This window comes from Globicephala melas, chromosome 18 (genome assembly GCF_963455315.2).
Source record: "Globicephala melas chromosome 18, mGloMel1.2, whole genome shotgun sequence".
Taxonomy (NCBI): Eukaryota; Metazoa; Chordata; class Mammalia; order Artiodactyla; family Delphinidae; genus Globicephala; species Globicephala melas.
This window is the reverse complement of record NC_083331.1, coordinates 76,360,821-76,381,723: the sequence shown is the minus strand read 5'-3', so window position 1 is coordinate 76,381,723 and position 20,903 is coordinate 76,360,821. Positions and strand designations below refer to the sequence as shown.

General features: G+C 46.7%; 1 protein-coding gene across 3 annotated transcripts in view; it reads left to right on the top strand.

Moving 5' to 3' along the window:
- The window catches only part of COL4A1 (collagen type IV alpha 1 chain), a 148,206-nt gene that overhangs the window by 52,620 nt on the left and 74,683 nt on the right, over nt 1-20,903 (top strand). For all 3 annotated transcript variants that reach the window (XM_030856757.3, XM_060287797.2, XM_060287798.2), the window contains exon 2: nt 6,524-6,583. In XM_030856757.3, coding sequence (XP_030712617.2) covers nt 6,524-6,583 — 60 coding nt within the window. The remainder of the gene's footprint in view (nt 1-6,523; nt 6,584-20,903) is intronic.

Here is a 20,903-nt window from a genome sequence, read left to right as displayed (position 1 = left end):
ATGGGAATCTCCTGGCTTGTCCTTCTGTGCCTGGTTCCGGGTTGCTCGGTACTAAGTCTATGAGACCCATCTGTGTCATAGCCGACCTTCCTCCGTGGGTAGGGGTCTCATTCCGTGAATCCAGACCACTGTGTTTTTATTCTGCTGTTTCTAGTTCGGGCTACTTCGTAGAGTGTTGCAATAAACATTCTTGAGCATGCCTTCAAGGAAAATCTTATTAAAGCACAGCAAAGTGCAAACATTGTAAATTCACAGCTCAATGAATTTTTCCACGTGTTACCATTCACCCTGATCAAGCAGAGAATGTCCCAGCACCCAGAAACCTCTTAGGCAACCTCACCGGAGGCCAACACTCTCCTGACTCTCACCGTTGATAGTTTCATTTGTTCTTGATCTTAATGGGATGGGGTCATACTGTGTGTGCTCTCCTGTTGAAGTTTCTTTTTTTTCGTAATTAAAAAAAAAGTTATTTTATTGAAGAATAGTTGGTTTACAATGTTGTGTTAATTTCTGCTGTATAGCAGAGTGCTTCAGTTATACATATACGTACATATTCTTTTCCATTATAAGTTATTACTAGATTTTGAATAGAGTTCCCTGTGCTATACAGTAGGACCTTGTTGTTTATCCATCCTATTCAGAATAGTTTGCATCTGCTCATCCCAAGCTCCCATCCGTCCCTCCCCTCCTGTTGGAGAAGTTTTAAGGTTCTCTTTCAGGGCAATCCTCTCTGGGCAGGGGGTCCATGGAGGCATAGACAGCCATTTTGCAGAACCTCATGGCAGTAAATTAACATTTAAAACAAGAATTACCAAAAATAGCATACCCTAGTTAAAAATCACAAACAGGATGGGAATTAGGACATACATATTAAAATCTCCCATATATACTCTCTATTTCTTTATGATGTTTTAGTTTCCAAAAAGAGTGTGAGCTCATTGAGTCTTTTTTGGGGGGGAGGAGGTCATCTTTTATTCGCCATACTACCATCTTGGGAGTAATGATACAGAATTAAAAATAATAGGAATGAAAAGACCACACTTCAGTGGGATGTGATAAGGGCAAATGTTGGGAAGTGGTTTTGGTAATGACAGTGTATGACATGACTTTTGATGGACATCTGCCCGCATACCTGTGGGACAGGTGCCAAGAGTGGGACCAGACAGTGTGTGACGCTCAGCTCAGGAGACGCTGCCTCACCGTGTTCCAGAAGGGTTGTCCCACTTGACCCCCGACCCTGGGGAGTCTGGAAGCTCCACTTTTGGTTTCTGCATGCTTCCAATTTCTGCCCTAGTAGTCCTAAAATACATTCCTGTGTCTCTACATATTTCTTTAGTGGGGTAGATAATTATTCACAAGATTCCCCGAAGAAGGGCTACGACCAGGAAGAAAATGGGGATCGTCCTATCACCACAAAACTATTTTGACATTTTGCACAGCGCAGAGAATGTGAAAAGGAATTTGAAAGATAAGCTGTTTAGACTTGGCCGAGCTCCACTTGTCCCTATTTGGCGGGATGTGAAACACATAAAAATTGTTACAGTGGGGATGGTAAAGGTCTATCTCCCTTCAGAAGCAGGAAAAAATTCAGACAATTGAGGACTTCACTCTGTTTAACTCATTTCAAATATGCTTTCCTGCGGAAGGTATGTCACAGTTAACAAATTAGCATGAGTGGGCATTCTTACTCTCTCTCTCTCTCTCTCTCTCTCTCTCTCTCACACACACACACACACATGCACACACACACATATGCACACATACACACACACACACAGAGTAATGTGGCAGTTGGCTTCCTTGGTTAACTAAAAAAGTCTCTCTCTAAATGGAATTAGCGAGCCTCCCCACCTAGAACTCACTGTAATGTCGGGAAGAGCTTTCTGTCAGTCTGTAGATCAGAGAAAGACCGGAAATAGACTTTATTTCAAATGAAAGGCATTGACCCTCGTCACTCCCCTTCCTTCTTTGGCACTAGTACTGTGTATCATAAATCTTGGGGAATTTTTGGAACTTAGCATACTTTATAGCATTAATTCTGATGGTTTGACTCTCTGGAAATTTTTAATTGGGGCATGAAAGAAAATGTGAATAACATTCATTGTTTTATCCTGTCGTGAAAAGTATAAAAATACTCGTACAGAATATAAAAGGTTTTCGATTTAGGGATGACTTTGTTGTACATTTTGCATTCCTTTCCAGTTGTACTATTTGTGGGCATTTAAAGTTGACCTCTGCTATTGAAGTTGTGTGTGTCCTACAGACTTCATTGAGAACTGATGTATTCTTCTCTGTTTCAAATACTATTAATTCAGGTCTGCTTCCATTTGAAGGGAATTTGTTATGCTCTCGTGGTAAATTATTGGCTGTCAAGTGTGATTTGGTTTTCATTAAGCTTTCCTATGGTTTTAGGGGTACACATGGTGATGCTTTCCCCCCTGAGAAATTTCTAGGGTTCTTTTACCCTCACTGGTCTGAGTGACCCGTGTCACTGTGGACCAGGGACGGTCTACTTCTATAAGATGGACCAAAAGACCTACAACTTTTTGACCTTTGGGGTCTTTCGCCACATCCCCCATTTCCAAGTGGAGACTGTCTTCATGACCACCTTCGTCAGTCGTGACTGTAGGTTAAGTGAGCGTCTCCCGGGAAGAAGCACAGGCCTGCCTCTGGGGACTTTGAGCTGGTTTACTTGACCTTGCACTCCGGGGAGGGGAGAGTGGAGTGTCAGTACTTCACAGAATGTACAAGTTCTTCCTGTTCTAGAAACAGATGGGATGGGAGCTAGCTGACTGGAACCCAATATCTTCCAGACTTCAGACTTGTCCGCCCCCTCAGGTATGCAGCCAGGAGGGAGCCGCTGGGGCCAGGGGGGCTGCCTTCTCTCTTTGGATTTTGCTGAGAGGTCTGGACGTGGAATGTAATTCCTCAGGAAATCATGAAATTTGTGGCATGGCCTTTAGCATGTTAGGTCACCTGCAAAATCGTGACTCTGAGTAACTCATACAGTTTATTCGCCCTTTCACATAGTAATTCATAACGGAGCATTGAGACTTGCATGACTGAAGGCTTTTATTTAATGAGCTATTTCAAAATCAGACATTACACCAGATTGAAAAGGACACTCGGGACGTCATTGTTGTCCTTTTTATCCGCGCACCCCTGAGTCACAGCTAAAATGACTCTACATGCCAGGGTGATATCCCTCCTGGGGCATTCTATGACAGCAGTTGTAAAGGGCCAGAAGAGTGATATTTCAAAGTAGATTGCATTTAGCAAAGTAAATGTGCCTCTCATGATGTTTGTTTGTTATTCTAAAAATTAGGTTTTTTTTAAACAGAGCCATTTACATGAAATGCTAGGCCACCCAGAATGTGAAACAAAAATCATGGTCTAAAAATGCCTTTTGTTCTGAAAACTTGACCATCATTTAGATCTTCTTAGAATGATCAATTCTTTGGAATTGTCTTCTAGGGCCAGAAGGGGTCATAAAATTTCCTATGTGAATAAAGCAGATAAGGAGGTATGAGTGTCTTGTCTGGGACTAAGAATTTATTTTTTTGCTTGAAGTAAGCTGGTAGGGGCGGGGGGAGGGTCCTTTAATGGGGCCTATAATAAGACTGTAGTCCTTTTTCTCATCTCCGATTTCCCCCCAGTAGTTGTCATGACCTGAAGTGTTGTCCAGGGAAAAACTGCTGGATTGTTATCCACACACGCTGGGTGTGTTTCTGTAGCAAAAGCTCAAGAAACAATTTGACCTCAGCATCCATCGTTGGGGCCCTGTGACCTCTTTTCTGGGGTCCCCTGCAATTTAGGCAGCGGTCCCCACCCTTTTTGGCACTAGGGACCGGTTTTGTGGAAGACAGTTTTTCCACAGTTGGGTTTGGGGGAGGGGAGGGGGGATGGCTCAGGTGGTCATGGGAGCGATGGGGGGTGGCAGATGAAGCTTTGCTCACCGCCTGCTGTGCGGCCCGGTTCCTAACAGGCCGGGGACCAGGTACCAGTCGTCGGCTCGGCAGTTGGGGACCCCTGAATTAAGGCATTTACCAATAGCTTCAGGGAACAGTTCCAGGAAATTCATTTTTATAACCTCCCTCAAACTGAATAAAGATGAACTTCTGAGATTTTAGCAGCATTTCAGAAGAGGAAACCTCAGAATCACCAACAGCCATTCTCAGCTTCAGTCATTAGATTCCCACCTAATCTGAAGTTTTGAAGACGCCGTTGTTGAACTGTAGTTAGAAAAGTCCGTTACCACCCTGGGCTGTTGTTGGGTTCCCCCAGCTAAGCCTGGGTGATGGCTGGACATTTCCTAAGTCAGTGGGTCTTGGCCTGATTGACTTTTCCTTCTGGTATCCTTCTGGATAACCAGCAGGGTTGAAAGAGCAGAGGTGGGTTTCTGGACCCGGCTCAGAAGCAGGAAAGTTGTGGAGATGGGACAGTTGCAAGGAAGAGGCCACCCGGAGCCCAGGTGACTCGAGGCTGCCGCACCTGTTGGGCTCCCCTGGCCTGGGGGCTAACCTAGCAGCCTCGGGCGGCTCCAGGGGCCCAGGCATTCCAGAACCTCCCCTTTTCCCTGGCTGGTCTGGGGATCTGGAACAGTCCCACACTCATCGCCGAGTTCCTTTTTGGAGTATTTTCCCACAGTGCCGTGATGTAGTTATACGTTGTAAGTTGACCTACCAGTGTCACTGGGTTGTCTCCAATGTTCCTTTATTAATGTTTTAACAACTAGGAATTGGGGTAGATCGAACAGTTGAGGGGGTGTGTCATGGTTCAGTCAGTGATGTTCTTTATTTCCTGTTGTGGGTTTTACAACCGATGTGGTCACAGGTGAAATACAGACTGTATCAGGCTGGGTGAGAGGCTCTGGGCCTCCGGGGTCTGGGGACACATACATGCAAAGGACTCTGAGAAACATGTGATAAGGGTCACAACAGAGGCATATAACCCACATTTCATGCACACCGGGTTGGGAGCAGATAGCCCTCTCCTGGGGATTGTTGAGGAAGGCTCATCCCCGGAGTCCCTTGGTTCTTTTATATTTGTGCATTTGGGATGAATTTCTGGGGCACAGGTTTGAGATTTTAGCCTCATCTCTTTGGACAACTCTGAGTGGTCACCCAAACCCAGATTCTGAAGCAAAACTGTGCACATGGATTGACCTGCAATGTTAGGAGCTTATGAGCGTGCCTGCTGAGAATTGCCTGAAAGATGAGTCAGGGAAAGAAACAGATCTGTAACCTCTGGGGTCCGTTTGGACTGTTGTCAGTTGTCTCCGTTTCCAGAATGTAAAATTAAGAACAGCTTACTGTCTTGGAGCCACTTGTTCGGATTTATTTTATGAAATAAATATCTCCAGATGTAGCTGTTTCATGCAGAAGATTTCCAAGGCAGGGGAACTAAGACTTGAGTACGTTGTTAAAAAAACAGACTTCACACGATCACGGTATTGTTAATCGTATGGTTTTATTTTCCAGAAACTGTATTGCTGGAAGCAGCACTTAGATATACATTTTATCTCACACTTAATATCGAGCCACTAATAAACCTCATTAGCTAGATTATCAATATTCCTATCATGCCCTCTTCCATTCTATCCACAATATCTATGTCTCTTTTGGTTTAGAATTTGGATTCTTCTAAGGAAATTGCAAATGTATTGAGCACCATCATATGTTTGTCTTTTAATGCACTGGGAGTTTTCCATGATGGGAGTTGAAGTTGAGTTCGTCTCAACCTGGTCCTGGCGCGTTATTTAAAACCTCCTAACTCAGTTTTCGCGTCTGTAAATTGGGGATGGTAACACGTATCTCGTTAAATAAGATGGTGGCTGATCGTTTGTTGCACCCGGTGGGCATTTGAACGTGCGGTTTCCTTCTTCTCCAGCTCGTATTACATACTTGGATTCTTTATCTTGTGTTTTAACATTAATTTAAATGTTAGAAATGAGCTACAAGGAGGATCTTGTTGTGGAATGTTCTTTGATTGAACACTCCAGCTTTAATTGAATTAAAAATCAGTTCTCTAAGGCTTGGGCTGCTTCTTTTTTGTCCTTTCTACACATTTTTTTTTTTTTTTTTGCATGTATCTGTGTCTCTGGGGATGTGAGGGACGAAGCATGGACTCCTCCCCTGCCACTCCAATCTCCCGTGGTCTCAGGTCTGAAACTCCTGAATCAGAAGTGCGATACTTTCGTAGCCTTGAAGATAGGAGTGGGTTCCTGCTGTTTTATGGGGAATGGAGAGTCCATTTCTAAACGTGTGACAGCCTTCACTTTTTGGACTGAGCGATGCTTTGATGTGTCCCACTCCCGGATTGCTGTTTTGTCTGTTAGGGCAAAAGAGATGGACCGTTGAACAAGTACGGAGAGCCTGTTAGAACAATTCCCGAGAGTCGTGCTCATACGAAAAGGGTAGGGCTAACCCATAAATAGCTGAAGATGCCAAAATCATTTCAGTTCAGCTCCGGACCTCAACTTGCAGGTGTTCTTCTACTGAAAGATGTTTTCTCTTATTTCCAGGGTGTGTGTGCTGGCTCTGGCTGTGGGAAATGCGACTGCCATGGCGTAAAGGGACAGAAGGTGAGTAGCCTGAGCTCTGATGACAGTAATTTCTCTTGAATTACCATCACTGTGGAAGTCATTAGAAATGGCATTAAAACAACCGAATAATCAGCAAGTCGTGTTAAAGCCTGATTACCGTTTCAATAATTTCCCCAGAGCAATACAAATGAAGCAAAACCAAACTCAGCAGTATTTTTGAGGAATCTTAACTGCTCTTCCCCGAAGATTGTAATTATTGGTGGCAATTAACGTCAAGACAGTGATTTGGTTTATTTCCTTTTTTGACTGTAGAAGGAACAAGTATATTGGCAGAAAATCTGTTGAGTCAATAGCATTCTTTGGCATTAGTGCATGAGAACTAAACTCAGCCTTTTTCTGAAAAAAGAGAACATTTATATTGAACTCTAGAGCCTTCTCTTCAAATTAGAATTTTTAAACAATTGTAAGTTCATAACATACTTGTCTCGATTTATTTACAGAAACAGTAACTATTTATTGTTTCCCAAATGCAAAATTATAATAGTTTTTTCTAAGCAAGTACTCTGCCTCTCTCTTACTTGAAGAATCACAGACCTGGATAAAGATTATTTTCTTTTGAAAGCAGGCAGTTGTTTTGAGAGAGGGTCCTTACCCGGGGACAGTGCCACATCCTGTATCTGTCTGGGGGTCACCATGGAAACTGGGCGGGGCCGTGAGACAGCATGGCCAGTTGGCTGGTCAGTGGGACCCACAGCAGCTGGGGCCATCTGGAATGGAGGGAGGGGCCCCCGTGGACCTCTGCCTGCTTTCTGGAACTGGAGGTGTCATTCAGCAGGGCCAGGGTGCAAGTTCTTCTCTCCCTTCTGTTGTGCGCAGGGCATGTGGGGCCACAGACTCGCACTTTTGAAATTCAGCAAATTCTACTTTACAGAAAATTGTTTCATTTCTTTTCAGCTATTTGCTGAAGAACCAACATTATTCTTTTAAAAAATATGTTGACAGTTGGTGGCACTGGTAGTACCTGGATAGGTTTTTGAATAAATGAAGTATGTGGAAACATTTTTATATCTTTCATCATCAACTTTATCAACTATAATTCATCTTCAGGTGCTGTTCCTTCTCTTACTTGGGAGGTTTTTCTAGCTAGTTCCAGGCTGCATCCTTGAGAGGAGAGGCAAGTCTGTTCATACCACAGATTCTTTTTCTGTATGTGTGTCTAACTTGAATTATAAGCACGCTGAACTAACAAAGAAATCCTTCAAACTACAAAAAGTGGAACTTTCAACAGATAGGAAATGGAGACCTGTATCAACACTACTCTGCTTTTCTTGTAACTTAAAGCATCGGGGGTCAGGCAGAGTCGGTGTTTCCCGCTTGTAAAGAGAATGTGTCCATTCCACCCGCTTCCTTGATCTCCTCTCCCCTCCACCAGCTGCAGACCTGGTAGCACTTCCCCAGGCCTCGGTGCTTTTCAGACTTCCTGTTCTGGTCTTATGTTTTCTAGCCTGATTCATTTGAATTTTAACCAAAAATCTACCCATTGTATGTAACAAGGTAGATTTATCCAGGTGTAGCTTTCCAAATATTTTTGGCTGACTTCTCGACTTGACAGGGACCTGGCCCATGTCCGTTCAGAGCTGGCGAAGCATCGTTGGAGATGGCAGGTCACATCTCACTCACAGGGGGCATCTGACACCCACCCCAACAAGGAAAGGGTCTTTAAGTGTTTCTTTTCAAATCCGAGCATTGAGGAAGCCCTTGCTGTGGCCAGGGTGTCAGCAGAGGCTAGGTCTGTGCTTATCGGGGACACAGGAACATACACTGTAGGCCCTGCCTTCCACTTTGGCACAGGAAGGTCAAGGTGGGAAGGTCACAGGACCTCCGTGGTCCTTCCTGGCCTGACCTTGCTCCCTCAACTGTCTGCTCCATTGCCCACTTTGGGTTTTGTACCTTATTATTAAATAAAGACTATTTAAAATAAAATACTGGCAAGCTTTGGGTTAAACCATTCTGAATTTGTGTTTTAAAAGGCTGTAATTTTTTTTTTTTTTTTTGCGGTACGCGGGCCTCTCACTGCTGTGGCCTCTCCCGTTGCTGAGCACAGGCTCCGGACGCGCAGGCTCAGCGGCCATGGCTCATGGGCCCGGCCTCTCCGCGGCATGTGGGATCTTCCCGGACCGGGGCACGAACCTGCGTCCCCTGCGTCGGCAGGCGGACTCTCAACCACTGCGCCACCAGGGAAGCCCAAGGCTGTAATTATTGAATGGATTCAGATGGCCTTTCAAAATTCAGGGGACTAGCTAAATGATTTAGGATTACAACCTTTAAACAGAAATCGGAGCTCTGTCTTTTCTCGCCCTGAGCATAACTATTTCAGGTCCTGTGGTTCACATAGCATGAGCCGGGAAGAGGGCCTTCCTCCCACTGAAAGAGGAAATTTTAAACTTCCACTTATTGTCTCGGACATGATGTTAAAATAATCAGTTTAACGATGGGAAACACCCAGAGCATGACTGAGCTGGGACTTCAGGTCTGGTTCCCTTTCTCTCATCCCAAGGTCAGATAACAAAGAAACGTATTCTCGGTTGGCACGTCAGCAAGAGAAATTGGTCTCCTTCATCTGCCACCACTGTTCTCAAAGTGGGTCCTGCACGTGCTAATCGGGTGTAAATGCCATAAATGAATAAAGGCTTGAGCGTCACAGAATTTACATCGAGTGGTTCAGATCACAGGCCTGCTTTTTGAGCTACTAATGCCTGTTTTCGATTCTCCTAGGAGTTATTTTGCTGTGCTCCAATGTGTACAAGTTAAGTGAGTTCTGACGTGCTTTTGAAAATAGGATGATAGAAGCCATATAACTCAGGGAGAGTTCAAATTACCTAACTGAGACAGAGTGTCAACTGCCTGAGAACTTTGGAAAGCATTGTTTCTGAGAAATGCCCCCTCGAGGATCCCTTGAACATATTGGCTATTTAGAATCCACCAATGGAAATCGGAATATCTCCAGTTTAAATTGCCAAATCCCTTTTGGCGGAGTCCTGCGTTCCATGGAGATATGATTAATTGACAGAATGTCTTATATTCTCCAGATATCATAAGCAAATATGAATGCATTAGATCATTGGTTGTTTTACAATCTCGTAGTTATCAGTATAGTGCTGGGGCTCTTATTCTGAGTTCAACAGTTAAACTCACTGAGCCTTTCACTGGATTTCAGTCTTTGCTGACTTGTTTACTTTCCCACTTCCCTGGCTGGCCACGCAGATCTTCAGATGTTTTCTCTAGGTAATTAATTTGGGCTTGTACACAGTGACGTCGTGTCTTTCCAGAGGCCTCAGCAGTGTGGGAATGGTGTCTCCTTAAACTGATTAGGGTTTTGAATTCATGCCTCCTCAGAAAGGGCCAAAAGTTAAGCTCTTATTTTGCTCAGTAACCTGATTTTCTCAATTATTTGAGGCAGTGGGAAAGGCAACCTCTTCCCAGGAGTTACTGCCATAGGCCGGGAAATTAACCATTTATACTTGGCAAAAATTGAGTTTGTGCAAGAAGTCTTTTACATATTTTAACCACAGGAGCCCACGTTTATGTAAAGCTTCCATTCTATTCTGTGACCCTTGCAGTGTCCAGAGAAGGACGCTTCAAGTTCCTTGAAGTAAGAGAGGTAAGAGATATACACATGAAATAAATAACAAGTTAAGAGTAAATGATCAAATTGCAGGAGAAACAGCAGAGAAAACAAGTGCTACAGTTGTCCTGAGAAGGGAGTGATCCCAGTGGCCTAGGACCATAAATAAAGGGACAGTCTCCTGGGTGAATTAGGTCATGTGTTCACTAATCTTCGGACTCACTTGGATATAGAATAGGGTCATCTGTCACACAGCTGCAAAAAGATAGATGCTGAAATTAACTACACTGATCAGAGAAAATAGCCCCTGTGGCCTGTTGATAAATGCTACCATGGCAAAGGTTGATGGTTCCTAACAGAGTGACTCTTGAAAGGGACTTTCCCAAACCACAGTCTTGGGAGCCCAGAGAATCTTAATGAAGCAGAATTGTAGTATTTCTAAGGAATGATGGGAACAGCGTAGGTGCCTCATAGCTTCTCAGAACACTTTAACCTGCTGATACCCAGATCCTTGCCAACAACGTGGGGAAGAAACACATACTCCTTTTATTTACTAATTAGACTGTCTGTGAATCACAGCCCCTCTCTACACACTGGCTCATCAGATAGTGCACGCCCAGGCTGCATTCAAAGCAGAGAGCTTTGAAAATGGAATTTCTGTCTTCTTGTCTAAAACACGCAGCCACTCTGATGTGGAAGAGTTGGAGGTGTCTGTCCAACCTGAAGTGATTCCATTTCCGGCCCTGGAAGTCTGGGGAGAAGCTTGTGTTGCTTCAGGCCCTGCGCTGGTGCGTGCTTCTCTCTTGTTAGGGTGGATGGGCTGTGGCTTCACCAGCCCTTTACCTCCTGTGTGTATTTGACACAGTCGACAGACATCCCATGTCAGCCCTCCATGTAAACCTGTCTGTCTGCATCTGACATTGAATTATAACCTCTGCTTAGACACGGCAGATCTCGGCCAGAGCAGAAACATCCCGGCTTTGGAGGGTCAGAGTGAGAAAGAGAAAGGGGCTGATGTGTACTGACTGTGTCCTTTGGGCCAGGCACAGTGCTGAATCTTTTTTTTTTTTTTTGTGGTACGTGGGCCTCTCATGTTGTGGCCTCTCCCGTTGCGGAGCACAGGCTCTGGACGTACAGGCTCAGCGGCCATGGCTCACGGGCCCAGCCGCTCCGCGGCATGTGGGATCCTCCCGGACCGGGGCACGAACCCGTGTCCCCTGCATCGGCAGGCGGACTCTCAACCACTGCGCCACCAGGGAAGCCCAGTGCTGAATCTTTTTATGCTTACTATTATTCTACCCATTTTACAGTTGAAGAAACCAACTAGCCCAGGGCTTCTCAGCTTTGGCACTATTGACGTTGTGGGTGGGATGATGTTTTGCTGTGGGGAGTGCCCTGTGCACTGTAGGATGTTTAGCAGTATCCCTGGCCTCCACCCACCACATGTCAGTAGCTCCCTCCCTCCCCCAGTTGTGACAACTGAAATGTCTCCAGGTTAAGGCCAAATATCTCCTGGGGTTTGGGGAAACGGGGGGAGCAGTCTGGATTGAGAGCCCCTGAACTAGCCTACTGTCTTATAGGAAATAAGAGGCAGGCGGGGGCTTCCCTGGTGGTGCAGTGGTTGGGAGTCCGCCTGCCGATGCAGGGGACGCGGGTTCGTGTCCCGGTCCGGGAGGATCCCACATGCCGCGGAGCGGCTGGGCCCGTGAGCCATGGCTGCTGAGCCTGCGCGTCCAGAGCCTGTGCTCCGCAACGGGAGAGGCCACAACAGTGAGAGGCCCACGTACCGCAAAAAAAAAAAAAAAAAAAAAGAGGCAGGCGACAGGGTCCAAGTGCTAATCAGAGCACGAATCAGTTTCCATTCTTCAAGATAAGAAGATCCTGATCTGGGAGGGCCCAGCAAGAGGAACTCGTCGTTCAGAATATTCTGGAGTCTTGACCCAACTCCCATTGCTCTAAAACTGAATCTAAGGTCTGTATGCTGTTCCACTGGCCCTCTTGCCAAGGAAAGCAGACCTTCCGAAGCCTTTCTCTACATGGGTGGTGCTGGTACGGATTGCTGAGGACCCCAAAGAAATGAACCTACTCCTTCGGGGCTGTGGGCAGACCTCCCAGGTCCTGTCCTGGAGGAGCGCCATGAGGTTAAACAAATAAGCACAGGGAGCTACCTTGCCTGTGACGTGGAGCAGGTCAGAGGTCATCTGCCCAAGTCTGAGCCTCACCCCACCTGAGGCAGATCAGGGGGATCCCAGCCCAAACAGCCAGCATTGTACCACCTTCGGGGGTGTTTATTCCATACAAAGTTTAGAGTAAAACCATGAGGGGAGGGCGTAGTGAAGTGAGCCTCTTAGGCCTATGCCAAGAGATGCCACTGTACCTACGTGGTGAGGATAGGACCTCCCCGGCCCCTTCCTTCAGGAAATCCTGGCATATTCTCTGCCCTCTAGGAAATTCGTCACTCTGGTTACAAGGGAGTCATCTTTGTTACAAGCTGGGCATGGCGCCTTGATTTCCCAGGAGGCGAATCTGGCCCTGTTTCTCACTCGTTCTGGACACAAAGACGAGGGTCGCCACCTTGATCGTCAGCCTTGTCCACACCTGGGAAGATGCGTCTTCTCTTTCCTCCCCACTTGGAGTAGCCGAGGGGATGGATCAATCGGCGGGCCTGTCTCGGTTGTTACTTTTAGAGACAGAAAACAAGTAACCTTAGTATCTTTTCCTCAAGGACATGCTAAGTAAGAAAAAAGTACGTGCAGAGAGTTCTGTATGTCTAATCGTGTGTAAATACAGGAGGAGAGGTTGACTTTTCCAGTCTTCCTGATTGTGTGCCCGTTTACATTGTTTTCTGTTAGCTGCTCTTGGCCAGAGACACTGCAGTCCCTCCTTGATGAGGAGTTCAGGCATTTGCTCACCTATCTTACTGTTCTGTGGCTGTTTTTGCCTATATCGCAGTGCTCGCCAGAAATGCCTTCGGAGCTAACATGACTTTTAATATAAAGGATCTTACTTCCTCCGAGATTGTAAATAGAGGAGACTTTCTTAGCTGTCATTGAATCTCAAGTAAAGTTCCTTTTTGAGACAGGGACTATATTTTATTGCCATTTTTTGAGAATTCAACAGTCTTCAATTTATACATATATTTATTTCATTGATTTTTCTTTTAATTTACACATGGAAATTGAAGAAAGAGGGTGCTTTTGTATATTATACTTTATATATCAACTGGTTATTCTCTTTTCATTTATTATTCTTAGTATCTGTGTAGCATCGATTTGAGACCTCAAGGCTTACTGAGGAATGAGATTATCTTTATTATTTTTCATTAGAACATTGAAAATTTCTTCCCCATAAATTAAATTTAACCATTGTTCTAAATATTGAAGGTGTCATGTTTCTTCCTAGGTATTTCACTTTTTTCTTAAGTAAATGAAAATGAATATTTTTGTGTAAACTCTTTGAAACTTTGGATAAATTAGCTGATTTGGACTAACAATAATGAATGAATAATAACCATAATTTATTTATTAAGCACTAACTCTGTGGGAGGCTCCACACCACGTTCGTATTAGCGAGGACTTCAAAATCTAGTAGATTTAAAAAGAAATTCCATTTTCTTCCTTCTAGGATGTGAAATACATAAAGTCAAAACGCAGAAAAAAGTGCTACTACTGTATGTCACATATTAGGAGGTTTATTTAATAAAATTAAGATTTGTTTAGTGTATTTGGAACTACTTGTATTATTTTTGAGACTGATTGGAGTTCTTTATTTTTGTGTGTTCCGTTTTGAGCATCTCCCAAAGGGCGAGGGCGGCCAGTTCATTCTTTCCCCAAGCGCGGTCCTCAGACCACCTTGAGGACGTTCTTGGATGTGTCCTCTGGAATGGAATATGGAGCAGCGTGTCAAGGACAGATACGTCTGGGGGACATGAGCTGTGGTTAAAGTCCCGCCCTGGGACACCTCAGAACCTTTAATAGAAGCTTCAGAACCTTCAAGGGTGGCTTTTCCCATGTGGCTTTCCAAACTCCTCTGATCACAGACCCCTTTTAGTTCTCAAGTCAGGAACAGTCTTTAGGAAAGGATGTTCTGTTGAATAAGAGCCCAGCTTCTAGCGTGCGTCCCACCATCTAAGCTGAGTGTGTCCCACCAAGTCATTTGACCACATTCTCCTACGAAAAGGGGAAATGATGTTTGACCTACAGTTTCCCAGTGTTGCTAAAAGGGTCACGTGAAAGGTATGGTACCTAAAAAGCCCTTGGGTCATTTAAAATGTCATTTATGTTACATGTCATTTTGGCGTGAGTTTTAAAGTTGGGATAAATATGGCGATGGAGTTTGCTTGATGGTCCAGTTGGGGACAGATTTTAGGTGTAAAGACATAGGGGTGAGCTACCCGGCTGAGAACTTCTCAGTTCACAAAGGAGGACTGGTTCCACCGAGACAGAAGTTCTCCCAGCACCTAATATTAGAGAGATGTCAGGATGTTTTTAGAATGATAGCACCATTGTTAGGAAGCTTGTTTGTAGCTTTTGGTGGAGGAAAAATGAGAGGTACTCACTTGGGAGGTCTGTCTGGAAATATCGTCCAATTTCTAGTCAACGTTGTGATTTTATCATCCATTTCCAGAATCATTAGGGGAACCAACTCTCCCTTTATTCCCTGTCCTTATGTTTCAAATACCTCTTTTTGTTGTTAACTGCTTTTCCTGACATCCATATAATTACAAGCATTGTCCAAACTCCTCTCCTCCCCCAGCTAACTCTCCTTTTCTGAGGTAATTTTAAAGGGGAACCTCTGAGAAGTGTCATTTTATTTCTGCCATGTAATGGATTCCAATACCCCAAGTGTCTACTTGAATCATTTTGGGGTCTTGCATCCACTGCGGACTCTGATGATATATTCCTCTTCCCGTGCGCTGGGTATATGGGTTGATGCACAGTCTTTTCCTTCTCCATGCTTTTTCTGGTGTCTTGCAATGCCAAGATTTTTTCCAGATGTCTCCTATTTCCTATTTCCACATATTGGACATGAATCATCATCTGGCAGAATCATCGTGAGAATCAGTGTGGGTTCCCACATCCACCTACTTTTGTCTTTTTAGTAGTTCTTTGAAAACCAAGGTTTTTTTTTTTTTTTTTTTTAAATATGCTTGAATCCAAGAGTGAAGTATCAACAGTATACCATAGGGAAGCCATTAAGCAGCTCCACGCCAAGTGGGTTTATTTTATCCTTCACATCAGGCCCACCACAGACATCTCCCTGTGCTTTGGACGTCACTGGAATATGCCCTCTCGGGTACCATGGGGGGAACCGTGAGCCAGGCCTCCCCCGGGGTCCACCTCATCTTCCTATTTCTCTCCATTACATAAAAATCTGTCCCTTCGCCATGCGCTTCTGAGACCCTGTTAAACTTTGATAGACTATAATCATAAACAGTTCTACGCTTTTGGATCTGTAACTGTATTTGGAACGCACCTCATCCAGTTCAACTTCAAAAAGAGGGAGTTGATTTCATTTCCACGTTTAGAAGGAGTGCTAGGAAATTAAACGTCTTGAGTGGAATATCGTGTCCTGTGACTTTTAAGGCACAGAACCCCTCGTGTGAGTGGACGCTGTCATCGGAGATGCCGGCCCGTGGCAGTCCTCATCTTGACTCTTAATGGAACAATTATTTTTGTTGTAAAGGATCCTGATCGAACATTGGCTGGCAGGAAGTTAGCTTTCTTTTAGGAGGAGCGAAATGAGGCTGCATGTGTTAATTCAAGATCAAAGACTCAACGTCGACCCTGACAAAGGAGAGCTGTGCAGTTGGATTTTCCTCCTGTTTGTGGGTAGAAGATCACGAGCCTTCAAACTGTGTTTCCAGACGGCACGTAATGATGCGAGATGGTTCCGTAGTGTGGGTGTGGAGAGCTGCAACCCCAGAAACGGCATTAACAGAACCCTCATCCTTGCAAGGTGGCTCGGCACCGTGCGTAATTAAACAGAGGAAGACTTAGAGGGAATGAGGGAACCAGTGGGCTGTGGGGAACGGGCGCCCCTGGGTCTTATTTTCCCTTCGGCAAGCCCCTTGGAAAAGTTAAAGGTTCCCCTGCACACCGTATCCACGTGTGGCTTAGCCTCCCTCCATAGCCACGAGGTTTTATAGCAGCATCTCTGGCCCCAGATCCAACTGGCTCTAGATCTCTTCACTTGGAAATCCACCCTGGGGGGCTCACGATTCTCGACTCCTCCCTGAAATGCTGTCCGGACATCCTTCCTGGTTTAAGGTCCCTCTCTGGTCACCTTCATCTGTATGGGGTTGGGCTGACCCTCGAGCTTATAGACCAACCAGCAAAGAGCTGGAAGATGCTTTTGGTCATGAATGAGAGATGGCAAGCTCTCCTACGTGTCTTGTTAGATCCTGAGGATTTGTCCAAAGAATTTTTTGATGGGCGGGCGTCTCATTGCGGCAGGTGACGTCCATATGTTGGTTCACTGATTGCAGGTGAGGAATCCCTGGCTCTAGGTTGGTTGGTGGGAACTCTGCAGTGTCTGGATAACTGCTTGGTTGTGCAATGGTTTCCCCTAGATTGGTAAAGGAGCTCAGGCTATCCAGGATAGATGCAGTGAGCTGCTTGTATCCATGTGCCCCCTACTCCAATCTCGAGGGTCTTGTTGAGGTTCTGCCTGGTCGTGGCCGCGAGCCGATAGTTTTAGGGGATGGTTGGCACCTGTCCTCGAGGATGTGACAGTCCCAGGCAGACGGAGGCATTACACAAGTAACAGCACCAATAACCCCCAAGCTGAACCCTCTGCTGTGAGCTCCAAGGGCAGAGAGAAAGCAGTGAGATTGAGCCCCGGGGGGTCCAGAGCTGAGCTGGGGTCATGGGTCAGGGAAAGGGAAACTGAACTTTCCAGGAGCAGACACCTGAAGTTCAGGTACCAGGCTCAGGACATGTGAATTAGGCTCCAGTTTTGATTCCCTGTGGTTCATCACGTGTGCCCTGATTTGGGGTGGAAAATTGGGCACTTTGGGAAACTACCATGGACAGCTGTCCCCCTCCCCCCATGCATCGTCTCACTTCCTCATATGAGACCCCAAATCATGAAAGGGCGGAATGGGTGTCTCTCCGGAAGCCCTCGGGGGTTACTCTTTTCTTAAGCGGGGTCTCTCCTCGCTGCTGGGTATTTCCGAGGCGAGGGTGGGGGTGCCCGGGTGCCTCTTGTTCCCAGGCCGTCTGTTTCCGGATGCAGGAGGCCGCGGAATGATGTCTTCTCTTCTACATCAGGACGTCCCACCTTTGCTCCTGGCCCACGGCGTTTCACAGGCGTGCTGCACAAATCCTTCCGCCGCGACTGCTGCGGGTGGTGAGCATTGGGTCCTGGCCCTTCCGACAAGGAGTCAGAGCCCCCGAGGTTTGGTGTCTGAATCCAAATACCGTGGCACTTGGTAAAGGGTAGCGCAGGCTCCTCCGCTTCGGGACCACACAGGCTGAGCCCTGGGCGCGCCCAGAGGGCCATGACCTCCTACCGCAGGAGGCCCCCGGGGGGCGTCCTGGCTTCCTGAGCTCCTCACCTGCTCTGGATGTGGGACTCACGGTTCGTGCAAGAGACCCTGACTTGACAGCTGATTGAACACCCTGACTGCCAGGGCAGGAGTGATCTACGGCCGGGGAAACTTCCAGAAAAGCTAGCAATAACATTCGGAAGTCCGTTTTGGGGTTATTGAAGCAGAGCGATTCTCTTTTTTATGGACATTAGATTGCTGGTCTCTGCTGAGGACTCGGTCCTTCAGGCCCTTGTGGGTCCAGGGCCCTGAGGATGGGAGCTGAAGCTGAGATCTCGGGGTGCAGATCTCTTCCGCCCCCAGGGCTCTGAAGACACTCCAGTGCCCTTAGACTTGGCTCCCCAGTGGGGTTCACGCACTTCACTGTGCAGGCCATGCCACACTCTCCTCCTTCCTTTCTTTTTAACAGTTCTGCCCTTCATGTTCCTCCCACCAGGCATTCCTACTCCTTCCCCATGGTGATCGGGTTTGCCTTCTCCGCTCACCTGCACAGGTGCACCTGTTTCTTTATGCGGTGCCCCGTGGCATGCCTCTGGTGATGCGTTCTCTGGGGCCTGCATTCCTCCCTGTATCTCCCCAGCCTCTCCCCTGCATGCGTGTGCAAACACACATGGGCATGCACACACGTGCACAGGCATGCACACACACAGGCATGCACACAGGCATATGCGCACACACAGGCGTATGCACACACACAGGCGTATGCACACACGGGCGTATGCACACACAGGCATGCACACACACAGGCATGCACACACACATGCACACACACAGCCATGCACACACACACAGGCATGCACGCACACAGGCATGCACACACAGGCATGCACGCACACAGGCATGCACACACACAGGCATGCACACACAGGCATATGCACACACACAGGATGCACGCACACAGGCATGCACACGCACAGGCATGCACACACAGGCATGTACACACAGGCATGCACGCACACACAGGCATGCACTCACACACAGGCATATGCACACACGTGCACATACACTTTTTACCTAGACACCCCCCACCCCCAACACCACCCTCCCCTATTGTCCCGTTGGAACCCTCCCTGCCCCGGCTTCCAGCCTGGGTCTTTTCCTCTTTCTGCATCGGCAGTGTTGAAGGTTGCCGCTTGGGAGTCCTCCGCTATGTGGTACTGTGGGAAGCGGGCGGGGACACCAGGGGGACCACGTCAGGAGGGTGACGTTAGAGCCGCAGGGTGTGGGCCACGGCCACGTGAAGGTGAGAAGCAGCTGTGCTCTTTATGGAAGCAGTGGTCTCGGGGGACACCCAGGTACTGTGGGCCTCAGAGGGGGGCCCAGGGAGCCCAGCCTTTAGGGGGGATGGGGGTTTATCTTGAGCTGCTTTTCAGGGTGCAGGACACGCCTCACAGGTACTCGCCCTCTAAGGACGTGGTGCGGGGCAGCTGTGTTTATCTGTGCCCTTGTGACTGAGGTGTGTTTCTCCACCTGAAAAAAAGTCTAGGCATTTTGATTTAAAGTTGAAAACTTCCAATAGGGAGGACATGGGCTCTGAGCTCTAAAACCTTCCAAATCAGGATGTCTGCTAGCTCGGATTTCAGGCCTTCTCTGTAGATGCCAGAAGGTTCTTTAGAGCTTTGCTACTACTGGCCTTTCTAGAGTAAAATGTAATTTTACCAAAAGGAACCTTGATATGCAGTCAGTGTCAGAACACCTTTGGTACGCAGTGTCAGGAAGCCTTTGGTATGCAGTGTCAGGACGCCTTTGGTATGCAGTGAGTGTCAGGACGCCTTTGGTATGCAGTGTCAGAGCACCTTTGGTATGCAGTGTCAGGACGCCTTCGGTACACAGTGTCAGGATGCCTTTGGTATGCAGTGTCAGAGCACCTTTGGTATGCAGTGTCAGGACGCCTCTGGTACGCAGTCAGTGTCAGGACGCCTCTGGTACGCAGTCAGTGTCAGGACGCCTTTGGTATGCAGTGAGTGTCAGGACGCCTTTGGTATGCAGTGTCAGGACGCCTTTGGTACGCAGTCAGTGTCAGGACGCCTCTGGTACGCAGTCAGTGTCAGGACGCCTTTGGTACGCAGTGTCAGGACGCCTTTGGTATGCAGTGTCAGGACGCCTCTGGTACACAGTCAGTGTCAGGACGCCTTTGGTACACAGGCAGTGTTGGAACGCTCCCTTAATCTGAGGCATGGGAGGTCAGGCCATAACGGGCTCTTACTTCACAAGCAGACATTTCCTCAGTGTCGGACACTTTCTCAGTGATGTGTGCAGAGAAGAGGGGAATGTGATTCAGCAGCATTTAACTCCTCATTCATTATTCGAGGCTGCTGTGAAAGTTAACGTTTCTTCAGTCCCCTTGGCCAGCTGGTTTTTCTCCCTGTTTTCCGTTTTGAAAAATCACACGATACCTGCAGGGAAGTGTTCATGGTGGGGATTGGCTTCTGCTTTCCTCACGCTTTTGTGTTTTCCACTTGCTAATCTATTCAGCTCTCTGTATCTCATGTGTGAAAATTTCCCAGGGGCCGGGAGGTCAGTGCTGGTATGAAATAACTTTTCTGAAGTCATCCTGACTTTCTGAAAGAACTGCTCTGATGGTCACCCCCAGCCCAGCGACAGTTGGTCAGGGGTCATCTTCTGGGTCTTATTACTGGGCAAGTGCCGAGAGCTAAAAGGGAGGGAGAAGCAGATTTTAATTATGACAGTATTAGTGGGAATAACCATTCCTGTCCTTTCTGACTTACTTATATGACGTTATATTCTTAGCCCAAAGTGTCCATCTTTAATTTAAAATGAAAGTTCCCCAACCTGGAGGCTGTTCATCCTCTGGGGCAATGTTCCCTCCAAGGCCCACCCCTCACGGAAGGACTTGAGGTGTAACACGGAGAGAAACAGGGGTGTCCGTGGTGTGAACGTAAGAGCTATTTTATGCATCCAGTGGTGCTTCAAACAAAATAATCTGCTCAGTGAGTAGAGTTTAAAATTCTGTTTTTTAAAAAAGGAATTTGCTTCCCTCCGTGACAGATTGGAACACGCACGCGCCGTTTTCCATCCTGTCAACTATTCTGCTCCCGACACAGGCACCTCTCTTGAGGTGTTTCTCGTGTGCAATCACATAATTAAGGAGACATTCTAGAAGAGAGTAAGTGATCTTATTTCAGAAGCAAATTACTTCTGTGTCTTGGATCTTGTAAATAGTG